Source organism: Pseudophryne corroboree, chromosome 3, assembly GCF_028390025.1.
Source record: "Pseudophryne corroboree isolate aPseCor3 chromosome 3, aPseCor3.hap2, whole genome shotgun sequence".
NCBI classification, from domain to species: Eukaryota; Metazoa; Chordata; class Amphibia; order Anura; family Myobatrachidae; genus Pseudophryne; species Pseudophryne corroboree.
The window spans coordinates 766,565,134-766,591,272 of NC_086446.1; the positions used below are offsets into that span (position 1 = coordinate 766,565,134).

Here is a 26,139-nt window from a genome sequence, read left to right on the forward strand (position 1 = left end):
AATGGAATATCAGGAACCGTGGGAACAATGGGCAGATGTATTAAGCCTGGAGAAGTGATAAAGCAGGGATAAGTGCAAGGTGATAACGCACCAGCCAATCAGCTCCAATATGTAAATTGACAGTTAGGAGCTGATTGGCTGGTGCGTTTTCAACTTGCTCTTATCACTGCACTTCTCCAGGCGTAATACAACTGCCCCAATGTCTTCAACTGCCATTATTGACCGTATGAAATCTTTCATGTTTTTATGCACATTAGTATTATGATCATTAAGTTGCTGAATTCTATTTGGTCTGCAGAGAGTGCAATTTTTTAACCACAATTATTGCCCCAAGAGCTGTTTATTTTCATTTTGCTTTTGTTGTATTTATCCATACAGCAAGATCTACATTACCTTTATACAGCTATTGAGGATATGGAAATGATACCCCATGAAATGGAGGCTTTGGTGGAAGTCTGCTTGAGTCTTTGTAAGAAGGCACCTTCAGCCACCATGTTTGGTCAGGACATGAGGACAGGAGTATTACTAGTCTCCCTAAATGACCACCTTTGGACACCCTTGGCTATACATTAAAGGGTAGTCATTTGGAGAAACTGCTCCCGTTTATCATCTCCATTAGTAAGACAGAGTTGTTGGTCTCCATTGCCTGAATTTAGCTGCATCGTTCTCCACTTCTCCTGCCCACCACTTCATTGTAATTCCCACACAGTGTGGTGGAGTGGGGCCCCTTCCAACCTGGCCTCAGATAGCTCACCGAGCTTTGAAGCACCTCTGAGAGCTGGGCAGCAGTGCCAGGTCAGTACAGTGTTATTGTAACTGGGGAACAGACCAACCAAAAGTAAGCGACCAGGCAGGAACCCCCATTTCCCTTTGGCTGAATATTGTTCCCCCACCCTCACCTTGGTGCCACCTGGTTTCTATATCTACCCTCTCCATGCAGGAGGCCCAAGAGTCTGCACTCTACCAAGAAGAGCTGGCGATGAAGGTTAAGCAGCTGAAAGCTGAGCTGGTGGTCTTCAAGGGGTTAATGAGCAATGTGAGTACTTGTTCTTTAGCCTTATGTTTCAGGTGCATCTTCATCAGGCTCCTTTTGGCCCATCTAGATTTAGTACTTAGAAAATCTCTAGGACCCTGATTTCTCATTGACGTTGGTCCAGCCCATGATGGCTGACTCCACGGTATGTAAGCGATGGATATATCTGCAATAATCATTAGATTTGGCATGAAGCACCTCCCACCTGCGGGGCAGCTCATTTATTCATCATGAAGAGTCATACAGAAATATGTTCTCTATATCATTGTAACGTCTTCTGATCTCTGTCCTAGAACCTGACCGACCTGGACACCAAGATCCAGGAGAAGGCAATGAAGGTGGACATGGACATCTGCCGCCGCATCGATATCACTGCCAAACTGTGCGACGTGGCTCAGCAGCGGAGCTGCGAGGACATGATAAACATGCTACAGGTCAGCGCTCGGTTCTGACGTAATGGGGAGAGTCTATAATACTGGCGCAAAGGGGGAAAGAGTGGCGTTGCCATAGCAACAGCTATGAAGTGACTCTGTCCCTAATGCACTGTCGACACTATGACAAGTCGGCATGTCATTTGTTGATACTATGTCAATGTTGACATTTTATAAGTGATGTCGACATCATGAATGGCGACACCGTCACTGTGGACTTGGTGACCTCATCCCTCTTACATATGTGCAGGATGGATAAGTGACGCCATGCTGTTAATATTCTCTTTCCCTCCTTTCTCCTCAGACTGTCCACCTCTCTCCCATTAAGGTTTTGGGGAGAAGAAAAGAGAGGAAGCCTGTGGCCGATGACGAGACATCCATCTGTGAGAGTGACAGTGCGAGGGGAGGAGAGGAAGACGAGAGTACTGCGTTGAGTATCAACGAGGAGATGCAGAGAATGCTGAACCAGCTGTGCGTGGTCTCTGTTCCCCGTTATAGATATATAGGAACTCGCATTCCGTGTGCCATGTAATAGGGATCCAAACCAGCACCCAATTACACACTTGTCTACAAGTGGTCTGCTCATCTGCATCCTAAAAGATAAATGATATCCAAGATGGTAAAGCGTACTAACACATCTTCATCTCCGCCTAAGACCTCTAGGTATAAGTCTGATGTAGGAGTGAGCTGTCTATAGAAGCAGCCATATTAGCTATTTCACTTGTTTCCAGTATAACTGCTCCCTTACTGCTTTGTGTAATTCTCACTGTTGAACATCTTTAGTTTCTGACTTACAGCAGCGAAACCAATCGCAACACCAATAAGAAGATTCCACACTGAGTTGAATAAACATTTGTGCTACAAAACTGCACTGTGATTATATTGCTGTAACATTCACCTGTCACCACCCACAGTGGGAGCATCAATTTTGTGAGTGAGCTGTACTAATTATTTTGGATGCACTGAGTGACATCACTGAGAATGCAGCCTATCATTACACTAGGAATGAGTGACATCACTGAGAATGCAGCCTAGCATTACACTAGGAATGAGTGACATCACTGAGAATGCAGCCTATCATTACACTAGGAATGAGTGACATCACTGAGAGTGCAGCCTATCATTTCACTAGGACTGAGTGACATCACTGAAAGTGCAGCCTATCATTTCACTAGGACTGAGTGACATCACTGAGAGTGCAGCCTATCATTTCACTAGGACTGAGTGACATCACTGAGAGTGCAGCCTGTCCTTTCACTAGGAACCAGTGACATCACTGAGAGTGCAGCCTATCATTTCACTAGGACTGAGTGACATCACTGAGAGTGCAGCCTATCATTTCACTAGGACTGAGTGACATCACTGAGAGTGCAGCCTGTCCTTTCACTAGGACTGAGTGACATCACTGAGAGTGCAGCCTATCCTTTCACCAGGACTGAGTGACATCACTGAGAGAGTAGAGTGGTTTGATATACTGCTTTCTCATAAACATCAGCCCACAGAATCTCTGCGCTCACTGTTTGGAAACATATACACTTCAGGCAGCAGATAGACCCCCGGAAAATGGACAATATAATAAAACCAGTGCAAGCACAGCTGTTACAGTACTATGGGACTGATTCAACTGCAAAAAAGATGCGTGCGTGTGCGCAGCGCCCGTCCTGTGCATGCGCCCGCATTTTCTGCAGGGGGCCACTGAAAATGCGATGGCCTCTGTCAATCAGGCTGAAGGGTTTGCGGGGTGGGTGGGGGGGAGCGGCAACACTCCATTCCCTAGGTGGAGACGGAGCGTTGCGGGGGCGGAGGCAGGCAAACGGGGGCGGAGTCTTAGAAACTAGGGGGGTTGTGTGGGCGTGATCGCAGCAGCTGCGTGACATCACACGCAGCTACCGCGATCAGAAAGGTGGAGGCGGGCTTCCTGCGCGCCAGGCAGGAGGCCACCTTAATCTCTGCTATCAAGCAGAAAGTGCGATGCGATCTCAATTTCTGCTTGATCGCGGGGGGAGGCGGCTTCCAGCATGCGTTCACATGGATTGCAAATTCTGCTGCTTAGCAATCCAACCTGAATCAGACCCTATGTACACGTGCTCTACCTCGTGTAACCCTTGTCTCTCTACTCCAGGCGTGATTACGACTTTGAGGATGACTGTGACAGTCTTGCCTGGGAGGAGACAGAAGAAACTCTGTTACTGTGGGAGGACTTCTCCGGCTATGCAGTGTCTGCAGTGGAGAACCAAGGAGAGGTAATGGCTCCTTACCCTAACATAGAGATACAGGTCCAATATTATCCAGCACTGTACAGAGAGAAAGTGCTTATCCGAAGGGCTGCTTACACCGCTTAACCCTTCAAGCATATTATCGCATTTAAATAAGGGCTCTGATTAGTTACAGTGAGGTGTCACCATGTGATGTCACTTCCTCCGATGATTCCGTATTCCTCTGCCAGGCTGCGTTGGCCACAGACATCATTATCAGCTAATTGTGCCCTATTAATGGGGAAATGTGTCAAGCCTTGGAGAGAGATAAAGTGGAGAAATTGCCCAAAGTGGCACAGTCTAGGAAATGACAGTTTGAAGCTGATTGGTTTCTATGAGCAACTTCACTTTCTCACTCTCCAAAGCTTGATACATCTCCCCTTAAGTAAGTAATAATAGGAAAGTGGTGGAGACTGTAGTAGATGAGTCGGAGTGCAGGTGGGCAGCGGCACGGATAGGGATGTCCACTGTAGCCCTCCAGCTAATACCTTCCCTTGGAGACCAGCTATGACATTTATTTGTTAGCCTAGGGACCTGTTCTCCTCCACCGTACATTAGGTACAATGTATCAGATACAGCAATATGAGGTGTCCTGAAGCCTGTGTTGAATTAAGCATACCTTGGGCTGCAGGCATAGCCAGATTAAGGTGCGGGCGCAGGGGAAATTGTACCCTGGGACCCCACTCTGTCAGGAGTCACCCCGGACAGAGTACACTGACATCACTAGCTTTGCCTCTTGTGCAGCAGCAAAACCAGGCAGTCAGAATGGGAGCAGGACAGAATGCAGTGCAGGCAGAGATACAGGAGTATCAGGATTCAAGAGCTATGAATGGAGCTTCCCAACCAGAGGAGACATAGGAGTGGGGGAGAGAGCTGTAAGTGACCCAGGGATACCAGCTTCTCCTCCTCCCTGCCTGGGTGTCTGTCCTGTGTAACTGGTTATCTAATGAGAGTATTTGGGTCTAGAGAGAGACACACAGAGTCCTCCTGAGTTCTGTCCCAGTGTGTAAGTAGTACAGAGGCTGCTGTTAACTGAAAACTTTAAAATAGTTGTCTCTCAATTAGCTATAAACAATACCCAGGCATTATTAAACTATTAGTTTAAATCTAATATACACCATTGGTGTAAATTTAATATAAACAATCCATACCTCCCAACATGACCCATTCCGGGAGGGATAAAGTGCTCTCTACCTGGACTCCACTCTTAATTAATGATTACAATCACCTGTGTTGAAATATCTTTCTTATCAATCAAATAGATCAACACAGGTGATGACAATCATATATGAAGAGGGAAGTCCAGGTAGAGAGCATCTTGTCCCTCCTGGAATGCGTCATGCTATGAGGTACGCACAATCTAATCTCTCCCCCCCCCCCCTCCTCTTCCCCCAGGCCCCCGTGTTTTAAGTGCCCCGAGCCCCCTAAGGCATAATCCGTTCCTGTCTGGAAAGGTTTGTGCTAAAAACCTTGTAATTCTTGGTTAGAATTTTAACTAACAGAGGAATCTAGTTGTTTGACAGCTACAACTAACCAATTCCCTCCTTTTCTAGAAGTTGCACAGATAGGCACCTAATGCTGTTTCTTCTGAGATTGTAAATTCCCACCTGGGTCAATAAAAAAAAAAAAAAAAAAGATGATTTGTAAAATAGTTTATTTAGTTTAATCCCTGGAAAAGGGAGGTCCTCCTCACTACAGGTCTGCAGCTGGCCCAAACTCTGACAACTGTTGGACGGTGAAGTTGCCAGCCACAGCATTGAAAGGCTTTCTCAGCTGGCCGTACGTTGGGTCAGATAAATTATGACGAGCGCGTGTAAACTCCCAGACAGTGGGGTATATTCAATTAGCAGCGATAATGGACTTTTCGCCTGAAAAGTCTGGTTTTCGCGCGAAAAACCGGACTTTTCCCGCGAAACGCAATTACAGCCTATTCAATTTTCCTGGAAAATTTATCGGTGATCATTTTTGCACTAATTTTACTTCACCTACTCTGAAGCAGGTGAAAAATTGGGAAAAGTCACTATTTTAAGGTAAAAATGTTTGGATATGGTACAGAACTCCTGGGACACCCCCCTTAATGACTAATTAGGCACGTTAAGGTTTTTAATTATTTTTAATTGCCCAATAATGACATGTCATTATTGGGGTGAAAAAGTACAAAGTGATGGAAATTGGCGTTCAAGGTATGGGACAGGTTAATTGGGGTGCTTTATGAGTGGGACAGGTGTTTTTAGGCTTGCAGATGGGAGTAATCGGTCTGTTTCCACTTTTTTTTAAAGTACCCTAAAATGACCCAAATATATACTTATACCCATTTTCATGTACCCCAAATTTAATGAGAGCATTTATTTTACTCAAAAAAACTTGCTTTCTATCATTTTTTTGCATTAAAAAAAAAAATGCATATAACAGCCATTTCACACAATTTAAGTCCCCAAAAACTCTCTAATGTGATCTCTAACACACTTCTCTTCTGTTTTCCTATGTTAGTTTAGCATTTTTTGGGGTACAGGCTGATTTCCCCATTTTCACCTGCACTTTTCACTGCAAGAATATTCACGTGAAACCGGTTTGGAATTAAATAGGCAGAAAAATTGCCGCAAATTTGCGGATAATTGAATACCCTAGAGTGTGAGGTTGGGGGACAGTCACACAGGGAGTGTTAGGGTTAATGGGTAGGGATGTTAGCCAGTTAGGTTTTTCAGGGTGAGTGTTTAGGGTGGGGTGTCATCCTAGCTAGGGTCTGCCTCTTTTTTCTGCATTTGACGCCCACCCACCCTGCATTATTTTTTCTTTTTCTTTGCCTGTTGGGATTTGTCAACCGCTATGTGGTGGGAAAGAACGGCGCTCCAGTGGCTATTGCGCTGCTTTAAGGAGGTGCACTCTCTCTTTCAATACATTCAGCTAGTCTGACTTACCCTACTGGGGATCAGGGGCACTGGCTGTCTGGCCGGCCCATTAAGGTGTATTGACGGGAGAGTTGGAGCCTCAACATGTTTTATTGGTAACGGCCAATTGGCTTGGTTAAGCAAATGTCGTGGACATCCTAACAGCGCAAGTCGTAATGTCGCTGAGCAGCTGGCCGTTCTTTCTTTCTGCCTCCATACTTAGGGCATGCTTGCCGACACTCCCGCATTCTGCGGGAGGCTCCCGTATTACCCCTCCGTCCCCCGGTCCCCCGCCAAGTTCTCCCAGTACCCCGGATTCCCCCAGCCCCATCTGAAAAAATCCGGACAGCGCATGCACGAGTCCGGCCGAGGTGTGGGCGGAGCTAAGCAGGAGCTTTCAACATTGGCACCACTGGGGAACCTCAGAGCCTCCCAGCCCAGCAGAGTCTGTAAACAGCCAGCTACTATGGAGAGTTTACAGCGCTGCTCCCTCTCCACTGGTCGTGACAGAAGCAGCGGTACCCTCCCCCCTCGCATGTTGGGAGCTGCAGACTGACATCCAGGAGGGGGTATGATGGGGAGCTGGCACGGAAAGCAGCTTTGGTCAGCTGGGGTAGTTTGACAGTCCGGGTTGGCTGGGAGCTCATAGGAGAGGCTGTAAGAGGAGAAGGAGTGGCCGTTCCGAAGGTCACTGGTCAGTGTATATGGGGGGTCATTCCGAGTTGTTCGCTCGGTAAATTTCTTCGCATCGCAGCGATTTTCCACTTAGTGCGCATGCGCAATGTCCGCACTGCGACTGCGCCAAGTAAATTTGCTATGCAGTTAGGAATTTTACTCACGGTTTTTTCTTCGTTCTGGTGATCGTAATGTGATTGACAGGAAGTGGGTGTTTCTGGGCGGAAACTGGCCGTTTTCTGGGTGTGTGTGAAAAAACGCTACCGTTTCTGGGAAAAACGCGGGAGTGGCTGGAGAAACGGGGGAGTGTCTGGGCGAACGCTGGGTGTGTTTGTGACGTCAAACCAGGAACGACAAGAACTGAACTGATCGCACTGGCAGAGTAAGTCTCGAGCTACTCAGAAACTGCACAGAGATGTATTTTCGCAATAATGCGAATCTTTCGTTCACAATTTTAAGAAGCTAAGATTCACTCCCAGTAGGCGGCGGCTTAGCGTGTGCAATGCTGCTAAAAGCAGCTTGCGAGCGAACAACTCGGAATGACCACCATGGTTCTAACTTAGCAGCTCCACAGGCTGGCATTGTGTGTAGGCTGCTACTGTGCTGTGGGGTATTTGTTGGCTGGCATTGATCTGTGTATATGTGTGCATGTGTGTGTGTGGGGGGGGGGACTGGCACTGACCCCTATGTGTGTGTTTAGGATGGCACTGACCTGTGTGTGTGTGTGTGTGTGTGTGTGTGTGTGTGTGTGTGTGTGTGTGTGTGTGTGTGAAGGGTGGCACTGAACCTCATGTGTGTGTGTGTTTGTAAGCTAGCAGTTACCCCTTATATGTGTATATAGGCTGGCACCAGTGTGTGTGTGTGTGTGTAGGCTGGCACTGAGCCCTTTGTGTGAAGCCTGAAACTAACGTGTGTGTGTGTGTGTGTGTGTGTGTGTGTGTGTGTGTGTGTGTGTAGGCAGGCTGGCACTGACCCCTATGTGTATGTATGTGTGTGTGTGATTGTAAACTAACCCCTTTCCCCTATGTGTATATGTGTCTGTGTAAGCTTGCACTGTCCCGTGTGTGTGTGTGTGTGTGTGTGTGTGTGTGTGTGTGTGTGTGTGTGTGTGTGTGTGTGTGCGTGCGTGTAGTCTGGCACTGACCCCTTTGCATGTAGCCTGAAACTAACTCTTGTGTGTGTGTAGGCTGGCACTGACGTGTGTGTGTGTGTGTGTGTGTTTGTAAACCAACCCCTTTCCCCTATGTGTGTATGTGTCTGTGCAAGCTTGCACTGTCCCGTGTGTGTGTGTGTGTGTGTGTGTGTGTGTGTGAAGGGTGGCACTGAACCTCATGTGTGTATGTTTGTAAGCTAGCAGTTACCCCTTACCCCTATGTGTATATAGGCTGGCACCAGTGTGTGTGTGTGTGTGTGTGTGTGTGTGTGTAGGCTGGCACTGAGCCCTTTGTGTGAAGCCTGAAACTAACGTGTGTGTGTGTGTGTGTGTGTGTGTGTGTGTGTGTGTGTGTGTAGGCAGGCTGGCACTGACCCCTATGTGTATGTGTGTGTGATTGTAAACTAACCCCTTTCCCCTATGTGTATATGTATATGTGTCTGTGTAAGCTTGCACTGTCCCCTTTGTGTGTGTGTGTGTGTGTGTGTGTGTGTGCGCATGCGTGTAGTCTGGCACTGACCCCTTTGCATGTAGCCTGAAACTAACCCTTGTGTGTGTGTAGGCTGACACTGACGTGTGTGTGTGTGTGTGTGTGTGTGTGTGTGTGTGTGTGTGTGTGTGTGTGTGTGTTTGTAAACCAACCCCTTTCCCCTATGTGTGTATGTGTCTGTGCAAGCTTGCACTGTCCCGTGTGTGTGTGTGTGTGTGTGTGTGTGTGTGTGTGTGTGTGAAGGGTGGCACTGAACCTCATATGTGTGTGTTTGTAAGCTAGCAGTTACCCCTTACCCCTATGTGTATATAGGCTGGCACCAGTGTGTGTGTGTGTAGGCTGGCACTGAGCCCTTTGTGTGAAGCCTGAAACTAACGTGTGTGTGTGTGTGTGTGTGTGTGTGTGTGTGTGTGTGTGTGTGTGTGTGTGTGTGGTGTGTGTGTGGTAGCACGGACTCCTGTGTGCTCAAACAGTGGGAGTTATAGAAGCACGTGAGGGCTCATGTTGAGAGAAGTCAGTGTTAATCATCACATAAATTAGCAATATTTTCCGACTGCCCATACACAATCCCCCTCTGGCAGTAATTTAGGGGTAGATGTATCATCTGGAAATAGAATTTGACAACAGATGAGAACCACTTGGCCCATCTAGTCTGCACTGATCCCGTCCTCTCCCTCCCCTCCATGTATTACTAACTATTTAAAAGATAGCATGATGACGTGCAGGCAATGTATGAACGGTCCATAGCACTGACTGTTCCGACACCTGTAGCTAACGAATTCATCAGCTACATGGTGACAATGCCCACACACCACAGCAGGTACAGAGCTGTCCTTGGATGTGGCAGGTGTCGGCTCCGGGCTGCATAGGAGATAGTGAGAGTAGCAAGATCCCGAACATGCGCAGTGGAGCCGGCCGGGCAGGAAGACACAGTATATCAGCACTAAGCTGATGTGCTGTGTCCTAAGGCGGGGATCCCCGGAGGGGACGTTTTCATTCCCCTGCTTCGGCAGACAAGATATTCATACATCCTGTCAATGAAGCTTCCTACTTCGCCTCAGTAATGAGGCGAAGCAGGAAGTATTATAGCAGCAAGATCCATTCTGTTATAATACATTGCCCCCTTAGTTTCCACCTGCCACTGCATAATATCACCCTAAGCTGCAATTGACACGACCATACGTAGAGATAGACACACCCCTTAGGTGTAGCATGACATATCAGCTCAGCGACGCTCTGTGCGACTTCTCATACCACTTAGAATCTCCCTGAAACTAATTTCCAAAAGTAGGCAAGTATGACTTAGGGGGATATGTACTAACTAAGCAGTGATAAAAGTGGAGAAGTGAGTCAGTGGCAACCAATCAACATTGACGTAACATTTCTAATTTGCATACTATACAATTGTACGGAGCAGCTGATTGGCTGCCATGGGAAATTTCTCCACTGGCTCACTTTTCCACTTTTATCACTGGTTAGTACATGTCCCCCTTAATTTTAAAGCTTCTTTATAAAATAATAAAAGGTTGACCAATTTTAATGGAATTTCTGTTGTCGTTATTTAAATAAGTTTAGATTTGTATTGTTAATGGGGGTTATGGTTACGTGTGGTGGACACTCAAGCTCATCTGACAATAGGGGGTTTATAATACAGATGGGAGTACGTGGATCTGACCACATTTCAGTCCCCCATATACTGTATGTTTGATGGGAATGTAGGACATGGGAACTCTGAGGGGACCTTATATTAATGTGAGGTTCCATGGGGGAAGGGATATCTGAGACTCCTAAATCAGTGATTCTCAAACTCTGAAGGGTCTGTGGGGTCTATTCATGAAGCAGTGAAAAGCATGGAGAAAAGAATCAGTAGAGAAGTTGTCCATGGCAACCAATCAGCTTTGAAGGAAGCCTTTATCAAGTACATTCTATAAAATGTAAGGGAGATGCTGATTGGTTGCCATGGGCAAATTCTCCACTGGTCGGTCTCTCCACTGTTTTCACTGCTTCATGAATAAACCCCTATGTACTAGAGATGAGCGGGTTCGGTTTCTCTGAATCCGAACCCGCCAGAACTTCATGTTTTTTTTCACGGGTCCGAGCGACTCGGATCTTCCCGCCTTGCTCGGTTAACCCGAGCGCGCCCGAAAGTCATCATGACGCTGTCGGATTCTCGCGAGGCTCGGATTCTATCGCGAGACTCGGATTCTATATAAGGAGCCGCGCGTCGCCGCCATTTTCACACGTGCATTGAGATTGATAGGGAGAGGACGTGGCTGGCGTCCTCTCCGTTTAGACACTTGATTTACTAATTTTGGGGAGCATTAGGAGTAATCAGTAGTGTACAGTGCAGAGTTTTGCTGATAGTGACCAGTGACCACCACTTTTATTTATAATCCGTTCTCTGCCTGAAAAAAGCGATACACAGCACACAGTGACTCAGTCACATACCATATCTGTGTGCACTGCTCAGGCTCAGGCCAGTGTGCTGCATCATCTATATATATTATATATCTGTCTGACTGCTCAGCTCACACAGCTTATAATTGTGGGGGAGACTGGGGAGCACTACTGCAGTGCCAGTTATAGGTTATAGCAGGAGCCAGGAGTACATAATATTATATTAAAATTAAACAGTGCACACTTTTGCTGCAGGAGTGCCACTGCCAGTGTGACTAGTGACCAGTGACCTGACCACCAGTATATAATATTAGTAGTATACTATCTCTTTATCAACCAGTCTATATTAGCAGCAGACACAGTACAGTGCGGTAGTTCACGGCTGTGGCTACCTCTGTGTCGGCACTCGGCAGCCCGTCCATAATTGTATATACCAGTGACCTAACCGTGGTTTTTTTTTCTTTCTTTATACATACATACTAGTTACGAGTATACTATCTCTTTATCAACCAGTCTATATATTAGCAGCAGACACAGTACAGTGCGGTAGTTCACGGCTGTGGCTACCTCTGTGTCGGCACTCGGCAGCCCGTCCATAATTGTATATACCACCTAACCGTGGTTTTTTTTTCTTTCTTTATACATACATACTAGTTACGAGTATACTATCTCTTTATCAACCAGTCTATATATTAGCAGCAGACACAGTACAGTGCGGTAGTTCACGGCTGTGGCTACCTCTGTGTCGGCACTCGGCAGCCCGTCCATAATTGTATATACCACCTAACCGTGGTTTTTTTTTCTTTCTTTATACATACATACTAGTTACGAGTATACTATCTCTTTATCAACCAGTCTATATATTAGCAGCAGACACAGTACAGTGCGGTAGTTCACGGCTGTGGCTACCTCTGTGTCGGCACTCGGCAGCCCGTCCATAATTGTATATACCACCTAACCGTGGTTTTTTTTTCTTTCTTTATACATACATACTAGTTACGAGTATACTATCTCTTTATCAACCAGTCTATATATTAGCAGCAGACACAGTACAGTGCGGTAGTTCACGGCTGTGGCTACCTCTGTGTCGGCACTCGGCAGCCCGTCCATAATTGTATATACCAGTGACCTAACCGTGTTTTTTTTTTCTTTCTTTATACATACATACTAGTTACGAGTATACTATCTCTTTATCAACCAGTCTATATATTAGCAGCAGACACAGTACAGTGCGGTAGTTCACGGCTGTGGCTACCTCTGTGTCGGCACTCGGCAGCCCGTCCATAATTGTATATACCACCTAACCGTGGTTTTTTTTTCTTTCTTTATACATACATACTAGTTACGAGTATACTATCTCTTTATCAACCAGTATATATATTAGCAGCAGACACAGTACAGTGCGGTAGTTCACGGCTGTGGCTACCTCTGTGTCGGCACTCGGCAGCCCGTCCATAATTGTATACTAGTATCCAATCCATCCATCTCCATTGTTTACCTGAGGTGCCTTTTAGTTGTGCCTATTAAAATATGGAGAACAAAAATGTTGAGGTTCCAAAATTAGGGAAAGATCAAGATCCACTTCCACCTCGTGCTGAAGCTGCTGCCACTAGTCATGGCCGAGACGATGAAATGCCAGCAACGTCGTCTGCCAAGGCCGATGCCCAATGTCATAGTACAGAGCATGTCAAATCCAAAACACCAAATATCAGTAAAAAGCCTCTTTTTTTCTTTGCGTCATGTGCTGTTTGGGGAGGGTTTTTTGGAAGGGACATCCTGCGTGACACTGCAGTGCCACTCCTAGATGGGCCCGGTGTTTGTGTCGGCCACTAGGGTCGCTAATCTTACTCACACAGCTACCTCATTGCGCCTCTTTTTTTCTTTGCGTCATGTGCTGTTTGGGGAGGGTTTTTTGGAAGGGCCATCCTGCGTGACACTGCAGTGCCACTCCTAGATGGGCCCGGTGTTTGTGTCGGCCACTAGGGTCGCTAATCTTACTCACACAGCTACCTCATTGCGCCTCTTTTTTTCTTTGCGTCATGTGCTGTTTGGGGAGGGTTTTTTGGAAGGGCCATCCTGCGTGACACTGCAGTGCCACTCCTAGATGGGCCCGGTGTTTGTGTCGGCCACTAGGGTCGCTAATCTTACTCACACAGCTACCTCATTGCGCCTCTTTTTTTCTTTGCGTCATGTGCTGTTTGGGGAGGGTTTTTTGGAAGGGACATCCTGCGTGACACTGCAGTGCCACTCCTAGATGGGCCCGGTGTTTGTGTCGGCCACTAGGGTCGCTTATCTTACTCACACAGCGACCTCGGTGCAAATTTTAGGACTAAAAATAATATTGTGAGGTATTCAGAATAGACTGAAAATGAGTGTAAATTATGGTTTTTGAGGTTAATAATACTTTGGGATCAAAATGACCCCCAAATTCTATGATTTAAGCTGTTTTTTAGTGTTTTTGGAAAAAAACACCCGAATCCAAAACACACCCGAATCCGACAAAAAAAATTCGGTGAGGTTTTGCCAAAACGCGTTCGAACCCAAAACACGGCCGCGGAACCGAACCCAAAACCCGAAAAATTTCAGGCGCTCATCTCTACTATGTACTAAGCCTTGGAGAGAGAGACAGTTGGTGACACACAGGGCTCCTGCCGGGTGACCTGGAAAATGTGACCTGTTTGAGGTCCTGAGGTCCAAGTTTGAGAGACACTGTCCTAAACTGTCTGTGTTCCTTTGTACCAGGCGCAGGATGACAGCCTGGAGGAGGTGATAAAGGATACGGAGTCTCTCTTTAAGAATCGTGAAAAAGAATACCAGGAAACTATTGTCCAGATAGAGGTAAGAGTACAGAAGTAGAATAAAATGGGCCTACAAGGAGGGGGGGGGGGTTGAGGAAGACGACTGACGTCTAGGTTTTCCCTGTCTGCAGTTGGAATTGGCCACAGCCAAGGACGACATGACTCGCCACCTCCATGAGTATATGGAGATGTGCAGCATGAAGAGAGGGCTTGACGTGCAGATGGAGACCTGCCGGAGGCTGATCACCCAGTCGGAGGAGAAGTGAGTGACCCACCACCCGTTCGCACAAAATAAAGGGAATTGTTCTGTGACTGCAGGTGCATGTAGATAGACCAGCTCCATAGGAGACGCCCAGTAAGGTGTGATGCTCAGGGATTGGACAGCTGAACAATAGCTGGGGTGACCGCAGAGCAGCTATCATAGACCATAGGGAAGGTATATATATACAGCAGCCATAACTGGCGATGTGCCGGCTGCACCACAGATTTCTGTGAGCACCTCTATGGGAGCGCGATGTGCCGTTCCAGAAGCCCAAGAGCAGCCAATTGTATCTAATGCAGCCAATCCAATCGTATCTGTTAGAATAGAAGGGCTCTACTATGCATACTCCAACTTGGTTCATCCAGGGATGCTCCATTCCATAACCAAGATGGCTGCCGGAGATAGATTATGCATGTGTGGTATCATCTTTCACAGTGTAGAGCAGGCATTCCCAACCTCAGTCCTCAAGGCACACTATCAGTGCAGGTTTTAGTGATATCGGGCTGATAGCCAGCCGGTATTAGCCACAATATCACGAGGTGTCCGTCCGTCTTTAGAGTGAATGTATGTGCAGTTAGAAGAGCTGTGTGATACGGGACATCCAGTAACAGGCAATAACATGTTGTAACACGGGTACTGTAAATAAGGACTCGCAGGTAGGTTTTCCGGTTACAACCACAGTATTTTTACTGGTATCAGATACTGTAGCACAGCATACACAGGCTTGAGCCTGGTCACACAGGTACATACAGAAAAATGAAACAAACGAACATAAAAGGTCCTAGCACTTCCCGTGCTCACAAGTCATTCTGCTGCAGTGGCTTGCAGCTACACATGCCATGCTCTCCTGGCATGGCCAATGTCCACAGTCCCTGGCGCTATAAACTCAGCCCTGCTCACTGGCTTCTAACAGGCATCAGCGCAATGCATAGTGGGTAAGTGGGCTTTTTAAATCCCTCATCTGCACCTGATTTCCTGCTGTCTCTGGGTGAGCTGGTAAACCTGGACCTCTGTTTCTCCAGCTACAGCTGTGCAATTTAGAAAGCCTGGAATTATAAACTTCCGCTACAGGTGCCGAATGTGCAGGCCTTGTTTTCTTCCTTGGAGGGAGCTGATCCCACCAGAATGCGGGCAATTGTGGTGAGACACAAGCCCTCTCACCACAATGTATATATATGATTAATGCGTGTGACATAAGGGACCAGCTATCAACCGTAACCTCTTGTTCCTTAGGTCTCCGCCCCCCAGTAGTGAATCTGCCTGCAATGAGGACCCCGAAGATTCGGATCGTGACCCCCCATCCTCAGACAGCTCAGCCAGATGATAGGAGGAGACCACCGTGCACCTGCTACCACTGCCTCGGGAACTGTGTGACGCCGGATGTATATATATTACTTTCCTAAGAAAGACGCTGGGTACATAGGGGGTGCAATCCTGCATAATGCTTGAACTATACCAGGGGGTGAAGCTGTCAGACTTTGGGTATGTATAAGGGGTGCGTTACTGCTCTGTATACCCTGTATACGGAGGTGCAATGCTGTCAGAGTTTGGGTTTATATATATATATATGGGTGTGATGCTTTTGCCAATGCTGGGTGTGTATAGCTGCTATACCGTCTGTAGATACTGTCTGTACAGCTGTGGGTGCTAGGCATGAATTCACTTTAGTCTCCTGGGATTGATACTGGGAATGTATGGCTGTCACTAGCCAATGGCGTTTATGGCTGTCACTAGCCAATGGCGTTTATGGCTGTCGTTAGCCAATGGCGTTTATGGCTGTCGTTAGCCAATGGCGTTTATGGCTGTCGTTAGCCAATGGTTATGGTTGTCACTAGCCAATGGCGTTTATGGCTGTCACTAGCCAATGGCGTTTATGGCTGTCACTAGCCAATGGCATTTATCCGCAGCTGTAGATAGCGAAGGGCGCCCTGTATATAAGAGACTCTGGGTACATATGGGGGTGCGATGCGCTCTCTACCTGTGTACATAGAGAGAGATATTTCTTTATACGTTGCGGGGTCTTTAGCGGACTCTGTCTCATGTATATATGGTGATAAATACCCCGATTTACTCTGATGTAATCAGGGGTCTCATAGATGACTGTATTGACTTCTAGGCTTTATGTTGGACCTGAAAGCCTGGTAAACACGTGTGCTGAAATTATGTGTACATTAAGTGTGTGTGTATATAACTATACATACCGTCACAGAGCTCTCTATACATTATGTACATATACATCTCTATAAATACAGATCTATATCTTCAAAAAATCATGTCTACTCATTATTTCCTGGTCATAACACGTAAGAGAGATCATACATGTGTCACATCCCCCAACATAACAGACGTTCCTCCCAACAATGTGAATATGCCAAGGTCACGTATGTTCTATAATGTGAGAACAAGGTCACGTATGTGCTATAAAATGACTGATGTGAGAACAAGGTCACGTATGTATTATGAAATTACTGATGTATGTGAGAACAAGGTCACGTATGTGCTATGAAATGACTATGATGTGAGAACAAGTTCACGTATGTGATATGAAACGACTGATGTGAGAACAAGGACACGTATTTGCTATGAAATGACTATGATGTGAGAACAAGATCATGTATGTGCTATGAAACGACTGATGTGAGAACAAGGACACGTATGTGCTATGAAATGACTATGATGTGAGAACAAGGTCACGTATGTGATATGAAATGACTATGATGTGAGAACAAGGTCATGTATGTGCTATGAAATGACTATGATGTGAGAACAAGGTTACGTATGTGCTATGAAATGACTATGATGTGAGAACAAGGACACGTATGTGGTATGAAATGACTATGATGTGAGAACAAGGTCATGTATGTGCTATGAAATGACTATGATGTGAGAACAAGGTCAAGTATGTGCTATGAAATGACTATGATGTGAGAACAAGGACACGTATGTGCTATGAAATGACTATGATGTGAGAACAAGGTCACGGATGTGCTATGAAATGACTATGATGTAAGAACAAGGTCAAGTATGTGCTATGAAATGACTGATGTGAGAACAAGGTCATGAATGTGCTATTAAATGACTGATGTGAGAACAAGGTCACGTATGTGCTATGAAATGACTATGATGTGAGAACAAGGACACGTATGTGCTATGAAATGACTATGATGTGAGAACAAGGTCATGTATGTGCTATGAAATGACTATGATGTGAGAACAAGGTCACGTATGTGCCATGAAATGAGTGATGTGAGAACAAGTGTAATACACCACAATGTTTAGTATTACAGTATGTCTGACATTGTGCATTATGCTATAATGCAGGTGTATGTCATCATACAACTGACACACCGCAGCTCCCAGTAGCCCCAGCAACTGCTCAAGAGCTCAGGAGCAGGACACATGACCAGTCAGGTGGTGAGACCAGTGACAGTTGGGAGAAAGAGTTGGTTGGTGAGAGCTGAGCTGAGGTAATCTTGAGAGGAGAGCTATGCCATCAAGTGTGTGCTGAGGCGGCGTGGGAGTGACGGAGGAGATGGAGGCAGACCTTCCTCCCACAAGGGTGGTCAGAGAGATGGCTTTACCCCCATGCAAGGCAAGTCTGGGGGTGCAGATGTAATAAGAGTGACCACAGCAGCTTCCATAGCGGCAGTGGGTGAAGCTTTATCTGGAGCCCCGGCAGTTGGTAATGCCTCAGAGTGGACTAGGCCTCCCCAATTAAGGCAAGAGGTGGGCAGCAGTAACAAAGGGATAGCCCGTGGGAGCAGATTGTCCGGAAAGATACCCAGTATCCCACACTGACAGCTACGGACAGCATGGAGACCTAACACAGACACTTCGAGAGGTATAACTGCGATTTACCTTAGCACCACATAGTAGAAGCCATCACAGCTCAGCAGGCACTGGCTATACAGGGAGTCAAAACAGCACCTATAGCATTCTGCATGTCACGCTACCCGGCTATAGCACTACATGAAGTACCCAACTCAGAGGTAGCTATATTTGCCTAGCACTGATTTTTAGCATTCAAGCCTGCAGTATTGTGTACTATGTAAATGACCACTGGCGCTTCCTTTCAGTCAGGATTAAGAGCAGGTATTGCCGTCAGATATCCTGCTATAATTTAACTCTTACCAGCGATGCAGCTAGTGAAGCCTTTATTTACACTAACGCTCCTGCATACTTGATTGACATTACAGAAAGTTAGTGAAGGAAAGCTGCACACGAGGTAAAGAGAGAGACAAGGAGTACCGTAAAAGGATATTCTACATTAATTATTACCCTTGAGGGATTTAGACAGCATACCCCACAGATTAACCGACGCCTGAGTACTGTAAACCCTCACATCCTCAGGGAACTATAAAGAAAAGGCAGCAACAGACTAGTTGGAATTAATGTACTAATTTGCAATCTTGCTAGGAAACGTTACTTGAGAGAGGAGTAGCTGCAACCTAGAGAAAGTGTCTCTTTTGTGCTGGTCACGAGCAGCAACTATTGAAATGGAAAATTTGCTCGGAAACATTTGCCTAATTCCATTAATCCCTATTGGAGAAAGGACACCTTACCTAACATGCACCATCTATAAAATACTCAGCTGAACTTTGTGATTTAAAGTTATTGGGGATATTGATAGTATCGAGTAGTGTAAGAGTGACTAAAGGTATTGCGCTATTGTTTGCATGTGTAGTAGTAATGGTTAACAGCTTGTTTTAGACAAGCTCTATTAACAATTAGTATTGTATTTATATAGTATTGTTGTTGAATTCTGTTCTCTGCAAACTGAAGTATTCACAGTGCAAAAGAATATTTGTGTAATTGCTGGTGCACTTGTCTGGAGGTATTACAGTTGAACCATTTGGATCCAGGTACATGCAGAGAGAACAACTCCGGGGGCTACCAGTTCCAGAACAATGAAATAAATGTATTATTTTCTTTTGTGAAATTTATTGCCATTGCTTAGTATTGTAAACTGAATTACCAACTTACCTGCATCCGTACTTGTGCATTACATTTTTGGCGTCACGAACAGGATACGAACACAAGATGTCACCTGACGACTAAGCTGCAGGGGATTTGTCAAATACTCGTCCAACTATGGCTATCTTAAATCCAATTACGTTGCCCTATTACATTGGGGCCCCATGGCTTCCGACATATAGTGGAGATGCTCAAAGATCCAATAGGAACACTTTCACTGAATTTAAGAACAAAATGGAATCTATGTTCCGCCTGTACCCACTATCAGAAACACAGCAAGTGGAGATTCTGATTGGGCAGTTGAAAGGCACAGCCCTGAAAGAGGTCACTTTATGGCCAGTGGATCAAAGAAAAACAGTAGACCGGATCCTGAACCAACTAGCTACCACGTTTGATACAAGGACGTTGTCTGAACTCAAGGTTGCCTTTTACACGAGGAAGCAGCAGCCAGGCGAAACACTGCGTGACTTCGCACTGAGTTTACAGGAGGCACTTAAAGCACTTCAAGCCTTAGATCCAACAGAAATTCGACCAACAGATGAAATACTGATTAATCAATTTATAGAGGGGTCCCATGGTGAGATAGTGAAGATGCATTTACGCCTCCTTCAGTTACAGTTACTAAATAGCTCACTTTTATCCTTTAAAGAAGCTGCCATTAAAGTGGTAGGAACATTACAGCAGCAAGAAATGTCCTGTCCTGAGATGTTGGGGTACCAAGAAAATAAATATCCTGCAGAGATCATGAAGAAGGAAATCATGGATCAGCACACATTGGAACAAGTTGTTTTACAGGTATTACAGTATGTCTGACATACTGTAATACTTCACATTGTGGTGTATTACACAAGGTCACGTATGTGACTCTCACTTACAAAGCTCTCACCCAATCCTCTCCCATTTACATCTCTGACCTTATCTCCCTTTACTCTCCCACCCGTCCTCTTCGCTCTGCTAATGCACGCCGCCTCTCCTGTCTCCTGATTACTTCCTCCCACTCCTATCTCCAAGATTTTTCACGTGCTGCTCCCTTCCTTTGGAATTCTTTACCTCTCCCCCTCAGACTCTCCACCTCTCTACAAAACTTCAAACGGGCTCTCAAGACCCATTTCTTTACCAAACCCAGCCAAATCTCATCCTAACCCCCTGTTCCATGCTCTATGTACCCCATCTGTGTCACCCCTGTCTGTCTACCCCTACCCCTAGAATGTAAGCTCTCACGAGTAGGGCCCTCTTCCCTCATGTGCTCACCCTTTTCTTCTTTAATAATTCTCAACTGCCCAAATCACAGTTTTTGGGCCACCTGGAACTTATCTCTGTCATTTACTGGTGTAGTTATGCTTAGTTACCCTGTACTTGTCCAAAATTGATTTCAATTGTAAGTCACTGTTTTGATTATGTGCATATGTACTCTGTAATTGGGCGCTGCGGAACCCTTGTGGCGCCATATAAATAAATGATAATAATAATAATAATAATAATGTGCTATGAAATATATGAGAACAAGGTCACGTATGTGCTATGAAATGACTACGATGTGAGAACAAGGTCACGTATGTGCTATGAAATGACTGATGTGGACTTGACTTGATGGTGAACACTGAGACTGAGCATCAGGTCCCACCATTCAGGTCCACCATCTAACCCTTTGCCTGCCGCGGAGCTTCTGCACCATCGCTGTCGCAGCACCATAGGAGTACAAAGTGTTCCTGACTCTAGTAACCTAATGGGACAAAGTAACCTCAGTCATTCCCTTTCCTGGTATCTCTGGTTATATCTCCTCATGGATAGGACAAAAATAGGATTTTAATTACCTACCAGTAAATCCTTTTCTCGTAGTCCGTAGAGGATGCTGGGGTCCATTTTAGTACCATGGGATATAGACGGTTCCACAGGAGCCTTCGGCACTTTAAGACTTTTCAACAGTGTGAACTGGCTTCTCCCTCTATGCCCCTCCTCCAGACCTCAGTATAGGAACTGTGCCCGAGGAGACGGACAACTTCGAGAGAAGAATTTACATTAAACTAGTGGCGAGATTCACACCAGCTCACACCTTACAAAACATGCCGCCTAACATGGCCTTCAACATAACCCACGCTAACGTGCATGCATAACATAACAGCTACTGCTGTAAAACATCGTAACACATGAGAACCTGTGTAAAAAGACAAAACGTAATTTGCAGGAAAAATTAGCATTGGGCGGGCGCCCAGCATCCTCTACGGACTACGAGAAAAGGATTTACCAGTAGGTAATTAAAATCCTATTTTCTCATGTCCTAGAGGATGCTGGGGTCCATTTTAGTACCATGGGGATGTACCAAAGCTTCCAGTACGGGCGGGAAAGTGCTAATGTTCCTGCAGTACTGACTGACCAAACTGAAGGTCCACAAACAGCCAAGGACTCAAACCTGTAAAACTTAGCAAACATGTTTGCCCCTGACCAAGTAGCTGCTCGGCAAATTTGCAACGCCGAGACACCCCGGGCAGCCGCCCAGGAAGAACCCACTTTCCTTGTAGAGTGGGCCTTTACCAAACTCGGTAACGGCAATCCTGCCGTGGAATAAGCGTGCTGAATGGTACCTCTGATCCAGCGCGCAATAGTCTGCTTAGAAGCAGGACCCCCAATCTTGTTGGGGTCATAGAGGACATACAAAGATTCTGTTTTCCTTATCCGAGCCATTCTTGCAACATAAGTCCTCAACGCTCTGACGACATTCAAGGACTTTGAAACGGCTGAGGTGTCAGAAGCCACTGGCACCACCACAGGTTGGTTGATATGGAAATAAGACACAACCTTTGGAAGAAAATGCTGACGCGTCCGCAGTTCAGCTCTATCTTCATGAAAAATCAAATAAGGTCTCTTGTGTGACAGAGCCCCTAATTCAGACACTCGTCTGCCTGAGGCCAAGACCAACAGCATGACCACTTTCCAACTGAGAAACTTCAACTCTAACTCTTGTAGAGGCTCAAACCAGTCCAATTTAAGGAACTGCAACACCACATTAAGATCCCATGGCGCCGCAGGAGGCACAAAGGGAGGTTGGATGCGCAGAACCCCCTTCACGAACGTCTGGACCTCAGGAAGGGAAGCCAACTGTTTCTGAAAGAAAATGGACGAGGCCGAAATTTGGATCTTGATAGACCCTAATCTCAAGCCAGCATCTACACCCACCTGTAGAAATAGGAGAAGACGTCCTAATTTAAACTCCACCGCAGGAGACTTCTTGGATTCACACCAAGATACATATTTTCTCCAAATACGATGGTAATGTTTGGACGTTACCCCTTTCCTGGCAAGAATAAGTGTGGGAATGACTTCATTGGGAATACCCTTACGGGCTAGGATCTGGCGCTCAACAGCCATGCCATCAAACACAGCCGTGGTAAGTCTTGATAAACAAACAGCCCTTGCTGAAGCAGGTCCTCACGAAGAGGAAGAGACTGAGGATCTTCCAGTAATAACTCCTGAAGATCTGGATACCAAGCCCTCCTTGGCCAGTATGGAGCAATGAGAATTGCTCAAACCCTTGATCTTCTGATGATCTTGAGAACTTTTGGTATTAGTGGAAGTGGAGGGAACAGATACACTGACTGAAACACCCACTGGGTCACCAGTGCATCCATTGCTATTGCTTGTGGGTCTCTCGACCTGGAACAATATTTCTGAAGCTCCTTGTTGAGACGTGATGCCATCATATCTACTTGAGGAACGCCCCAACGATCTGCTACCTCTGCAAAGACTTCTGGGTGGAGGCCCCATTCTCCTGGATGGAGATCGTGTCTGCTGAGGAAGTCTGCTTCCCAGTTGTCCACTTCCGGAATGAAAATTTCCTGTCTTTCTGCCCAGAGGAGTATCTTTGTTACCTCTGCCATTGCCGCTCTGTTTTTTTTTGTTCCGCCCTGGCGGTTTATGTAAGCTACTGCCGTTATATTGTCTGACTGGATCTGTATGGGACTACCTTGAAGAAGGTGTGCCGCTTGATGAAGGCTGTTGTACACAGCTCTCAATTCCAGAATGTTTATTTGAAGGAGTACTTCTTGACTTGACCATCGTCCTTGGAAGCTTTCCCCTTGCGTGACTGCTCCCCAACCTCGGAGGCTTGCATCTGTGGTCACCAGGATCCAAGTCTGAATCCCGAACCTGCGTCCCTCCAGGAGGTGAGAACTTTGAAGCCACCACAAGAGTGAAATACTGGCTTTTTTTGACAGGATTATCCTCCGGTGCATGTGTAGGTGCGATCCGGACCACTGGTCCAGTAGGTCCCATTGGAACACCCTGGCGTGGAATCGGCCAAATTGTAGAGCCTCGTAGGCCGTTACCATCTTCCCCAGCAGGCGGATGCACTGATAAATCGATACGCGTGCCAGTTTTAAAACTTGTTTGACCATCCTCTGGATCTCAAGAGCCTTTTCCACTGGTAGGATTACTTTCTGTGCTTCCGTGTCCAATATCATTCCCAGAAATGATAACCTCATTGTGCGTTCCAATTGTGATTTTGGAAGGTTTATGATCCAACCATGCCGTTGAAGCACCGTCAGGGAAAGTGGAATGTTCTGCACTAGTTTCTCCCTGGATCTCGCTTTTATGAGGAGATCGTCCAAGTATGGGATGACTTTGACTCCTTTCTTGCGAAGAAGAACCATCATCTTCGCCATCACCTTGGTGAATATTCTCGGAGCCATAGAGAGCCCGAAAGGCAATGTTTGGATTTGTAGTGGCAGTCCAGCACCGCAAACCTCAGGTATGCCTGATGCGGCGGGTAGATGGGAACATGTAAATCTTTGATGTCCATCGATACCAGAAAATTCCTTTTCCTCCAAGCTGGAGATCACCGCTCTCAGGGATTCCATCTTGAATTTGAACCTATTCAAATAAAGGTTCAGAGTCTTTAGGTTTAAAATCGGTCTGACAGAGCCATCGGGTTTCGGCACTACAAACAGGCTTGAATAAAACCCTTTTTCCTGTTGTGACTCAGGAACTAAGGAAATTACGCTGTCTTGACATAATTTCTCTGACGTCCTAAGTGGATGCTGGGACTCCGTAAGGACCATGGGGATTAGCGGCTCCGCAGGAGACTGGGCACAACTAAAGAAAGCTTTAGGACTACCTGGTGTGAACTGGCTCCTCCCACTAAGACCCTCCTCCAGACCTCAGTTAGATTCTTGTGCCCGGCTGAGCTGGATGCACACTAGGGGCTCTCCTGAGCTCCTAGAAAGAAAGTATATTTAGGTTTTTTATTTTACAGTGAGATCTGCTGGCAACAGACTCACTGCAGCGAGGGACTAAGGGGAGAAGAAGCGAACCTACCTAACAGGTGGTAGTTTTGGCTTCTTAGGCTACTGGACACCATTAGCTCCAGAGGGATCGACCGCAGGACCCGACCTTGGTGTTCGTTCCCGGAGCCGCGCCGCCGTCCCCCTTACAGAGCCAGAAGCATGAAGAGTCCGGAAAATCGGCGGCAGAAGACTTCGGTCATCACCAAGGTAGCGCACAGCACTGCAGCTGTGCGCCATTGCTCCTCATGTACACCTCACACTCCGGTCACTGATGGGTGCAGGGCGCTGGGGGGGGCGCCCTGAGGGCAATATATGACACCTTGGCTGGCAAATCTACATCATATATAGTCCTAGAGGCTATATAGATGTAAAATTACCCCTGCCAGTATTCCAGAAAAAGCGGGAGAAAGTCAGTTGAAAAAGGGGCGGGGCTTCTCCCTCAGCACACTGGCGCCATTTTCTCTTCACAGTGCAGCTGGAAGACAGCTCCCCAGGCTCTCCCCTGTAGTTTTCAGGCTCAAAGGGTTAAAAAGAGAGGGGGGGCACTAAATTTAGGCGCAATATATGTATACAAGCAGCTATTTGGGGAAAAATCACTCAGTTATAGTGTTAATCCCTGCATTATATAGCGCTCTGGTGTGTGCTGGCATACTCTCTCTCTGTCTCCCCAAAGGACTTTGTGGGGTCCTGTCCTCAGTCAGAGCATTCCCTGTGTGTGTGTGGTGTGTCGGTACGGCTGTGTCGACATGTTGGATGAGGAAGGTTACGTGGAGGCGGAGCAGAGGCCGATAAATGGGATGTCGCCCCCTGTGGGACCGACACCAGAGTGGATGGATAGGTGGAAGGTATTAACCGACAGTGTCAACTCCTTACATAAAAGGCTGGATGACGTAACAGCTGTGGGACAGCCGGCTTCTCAGCCCGCGCCTGCCCAGGCGTCTCAAAGGCCATCAGGGGCTCAAAAAACGCCCGTTACCTCAGATGGCAGACACAGATGTCGACACGGAGTCTGACTCCAGTGGCAACGAGGTTGAGACATATACACAATCCACTAGGAACATCCGTTACATGATCTCGGCAATGAAAAATGTGTTACGCATTTTCTGACATGAACCCAAGTACCACATAAAAGGGGTTTTATTTTTGGGGAGAAAAAGCAGCCAGTGTTTTGTTCCCCCATCAGATGAATGAATGAAGTGTGTAAAGAAGCGTGGTTTCCCCCGATAAGAAACTGGTAATTTCTAAAAAGTTACTGATGGCGTACCCTTTCCCGCCAGAGGATAGGTCACGTTTGGAGATATCCCTTAGGGTGGATAAGGCGCTCACACGTTTGTCAAAAGGTGGCACTGCCGTCTTAGGATACGGCCACCTTGAAGGAACCTGCTGATAAAAAGCAGGAGGCGATCCTGAAGTCTGTATTTACACACTCAGGTTATATACTGAGACCTGCAATTGCCTCAGCATAAATAGGGCTGCTGCAGCGTGGTCTGATACCCTGTCAGAT

At 46.5% G+C, this 26,139-nt stretch overlaps 1 protein-coding gene across 1 annotated transcript in view; it reads left to right on the top strand.

Annotated features, from left to right (window-relative positions):
• The window catches only part of IFFO1 (intermediate filament family orphan 1), a 44,713-nt gene extending 23,942 nt beyond the window's left edge, over positions 1–20,771 (top strand). Inside the window, exons 3-9 of the mRNA XM_063962431.1 lie at positions 941–1,036; positions 1,327–1,467; positions 1,769–1,935; positions 3,587–3,707; positions 14,065–14,160; positions 14,252–14,382; positions 15,616–20,771. Coding sequence (XP_063818501.1) covers positions 941–1,036; positions 1,327–1,467; positions 1,769–1,935; positions 3,587–3,707; positions 14,065–14,160; positions 14,252–14,382; positions 15,616–15,706 — 843 coding nt within the window. The 3' untranslated portion in view covers positions 15,707–20,771. The remainder of the gene's footprint in view (positions 1–940; positions 1,037–1,326; positions 1,468–1,768; positions 1,936–3,586; positions 3,708–14,064; positions 14,161–14,251; positions 14,383–15,615) is intronic.
• The last annotated feature ends 5,368 nt before the right edge of the window (positions 20,772–26,139 follow it).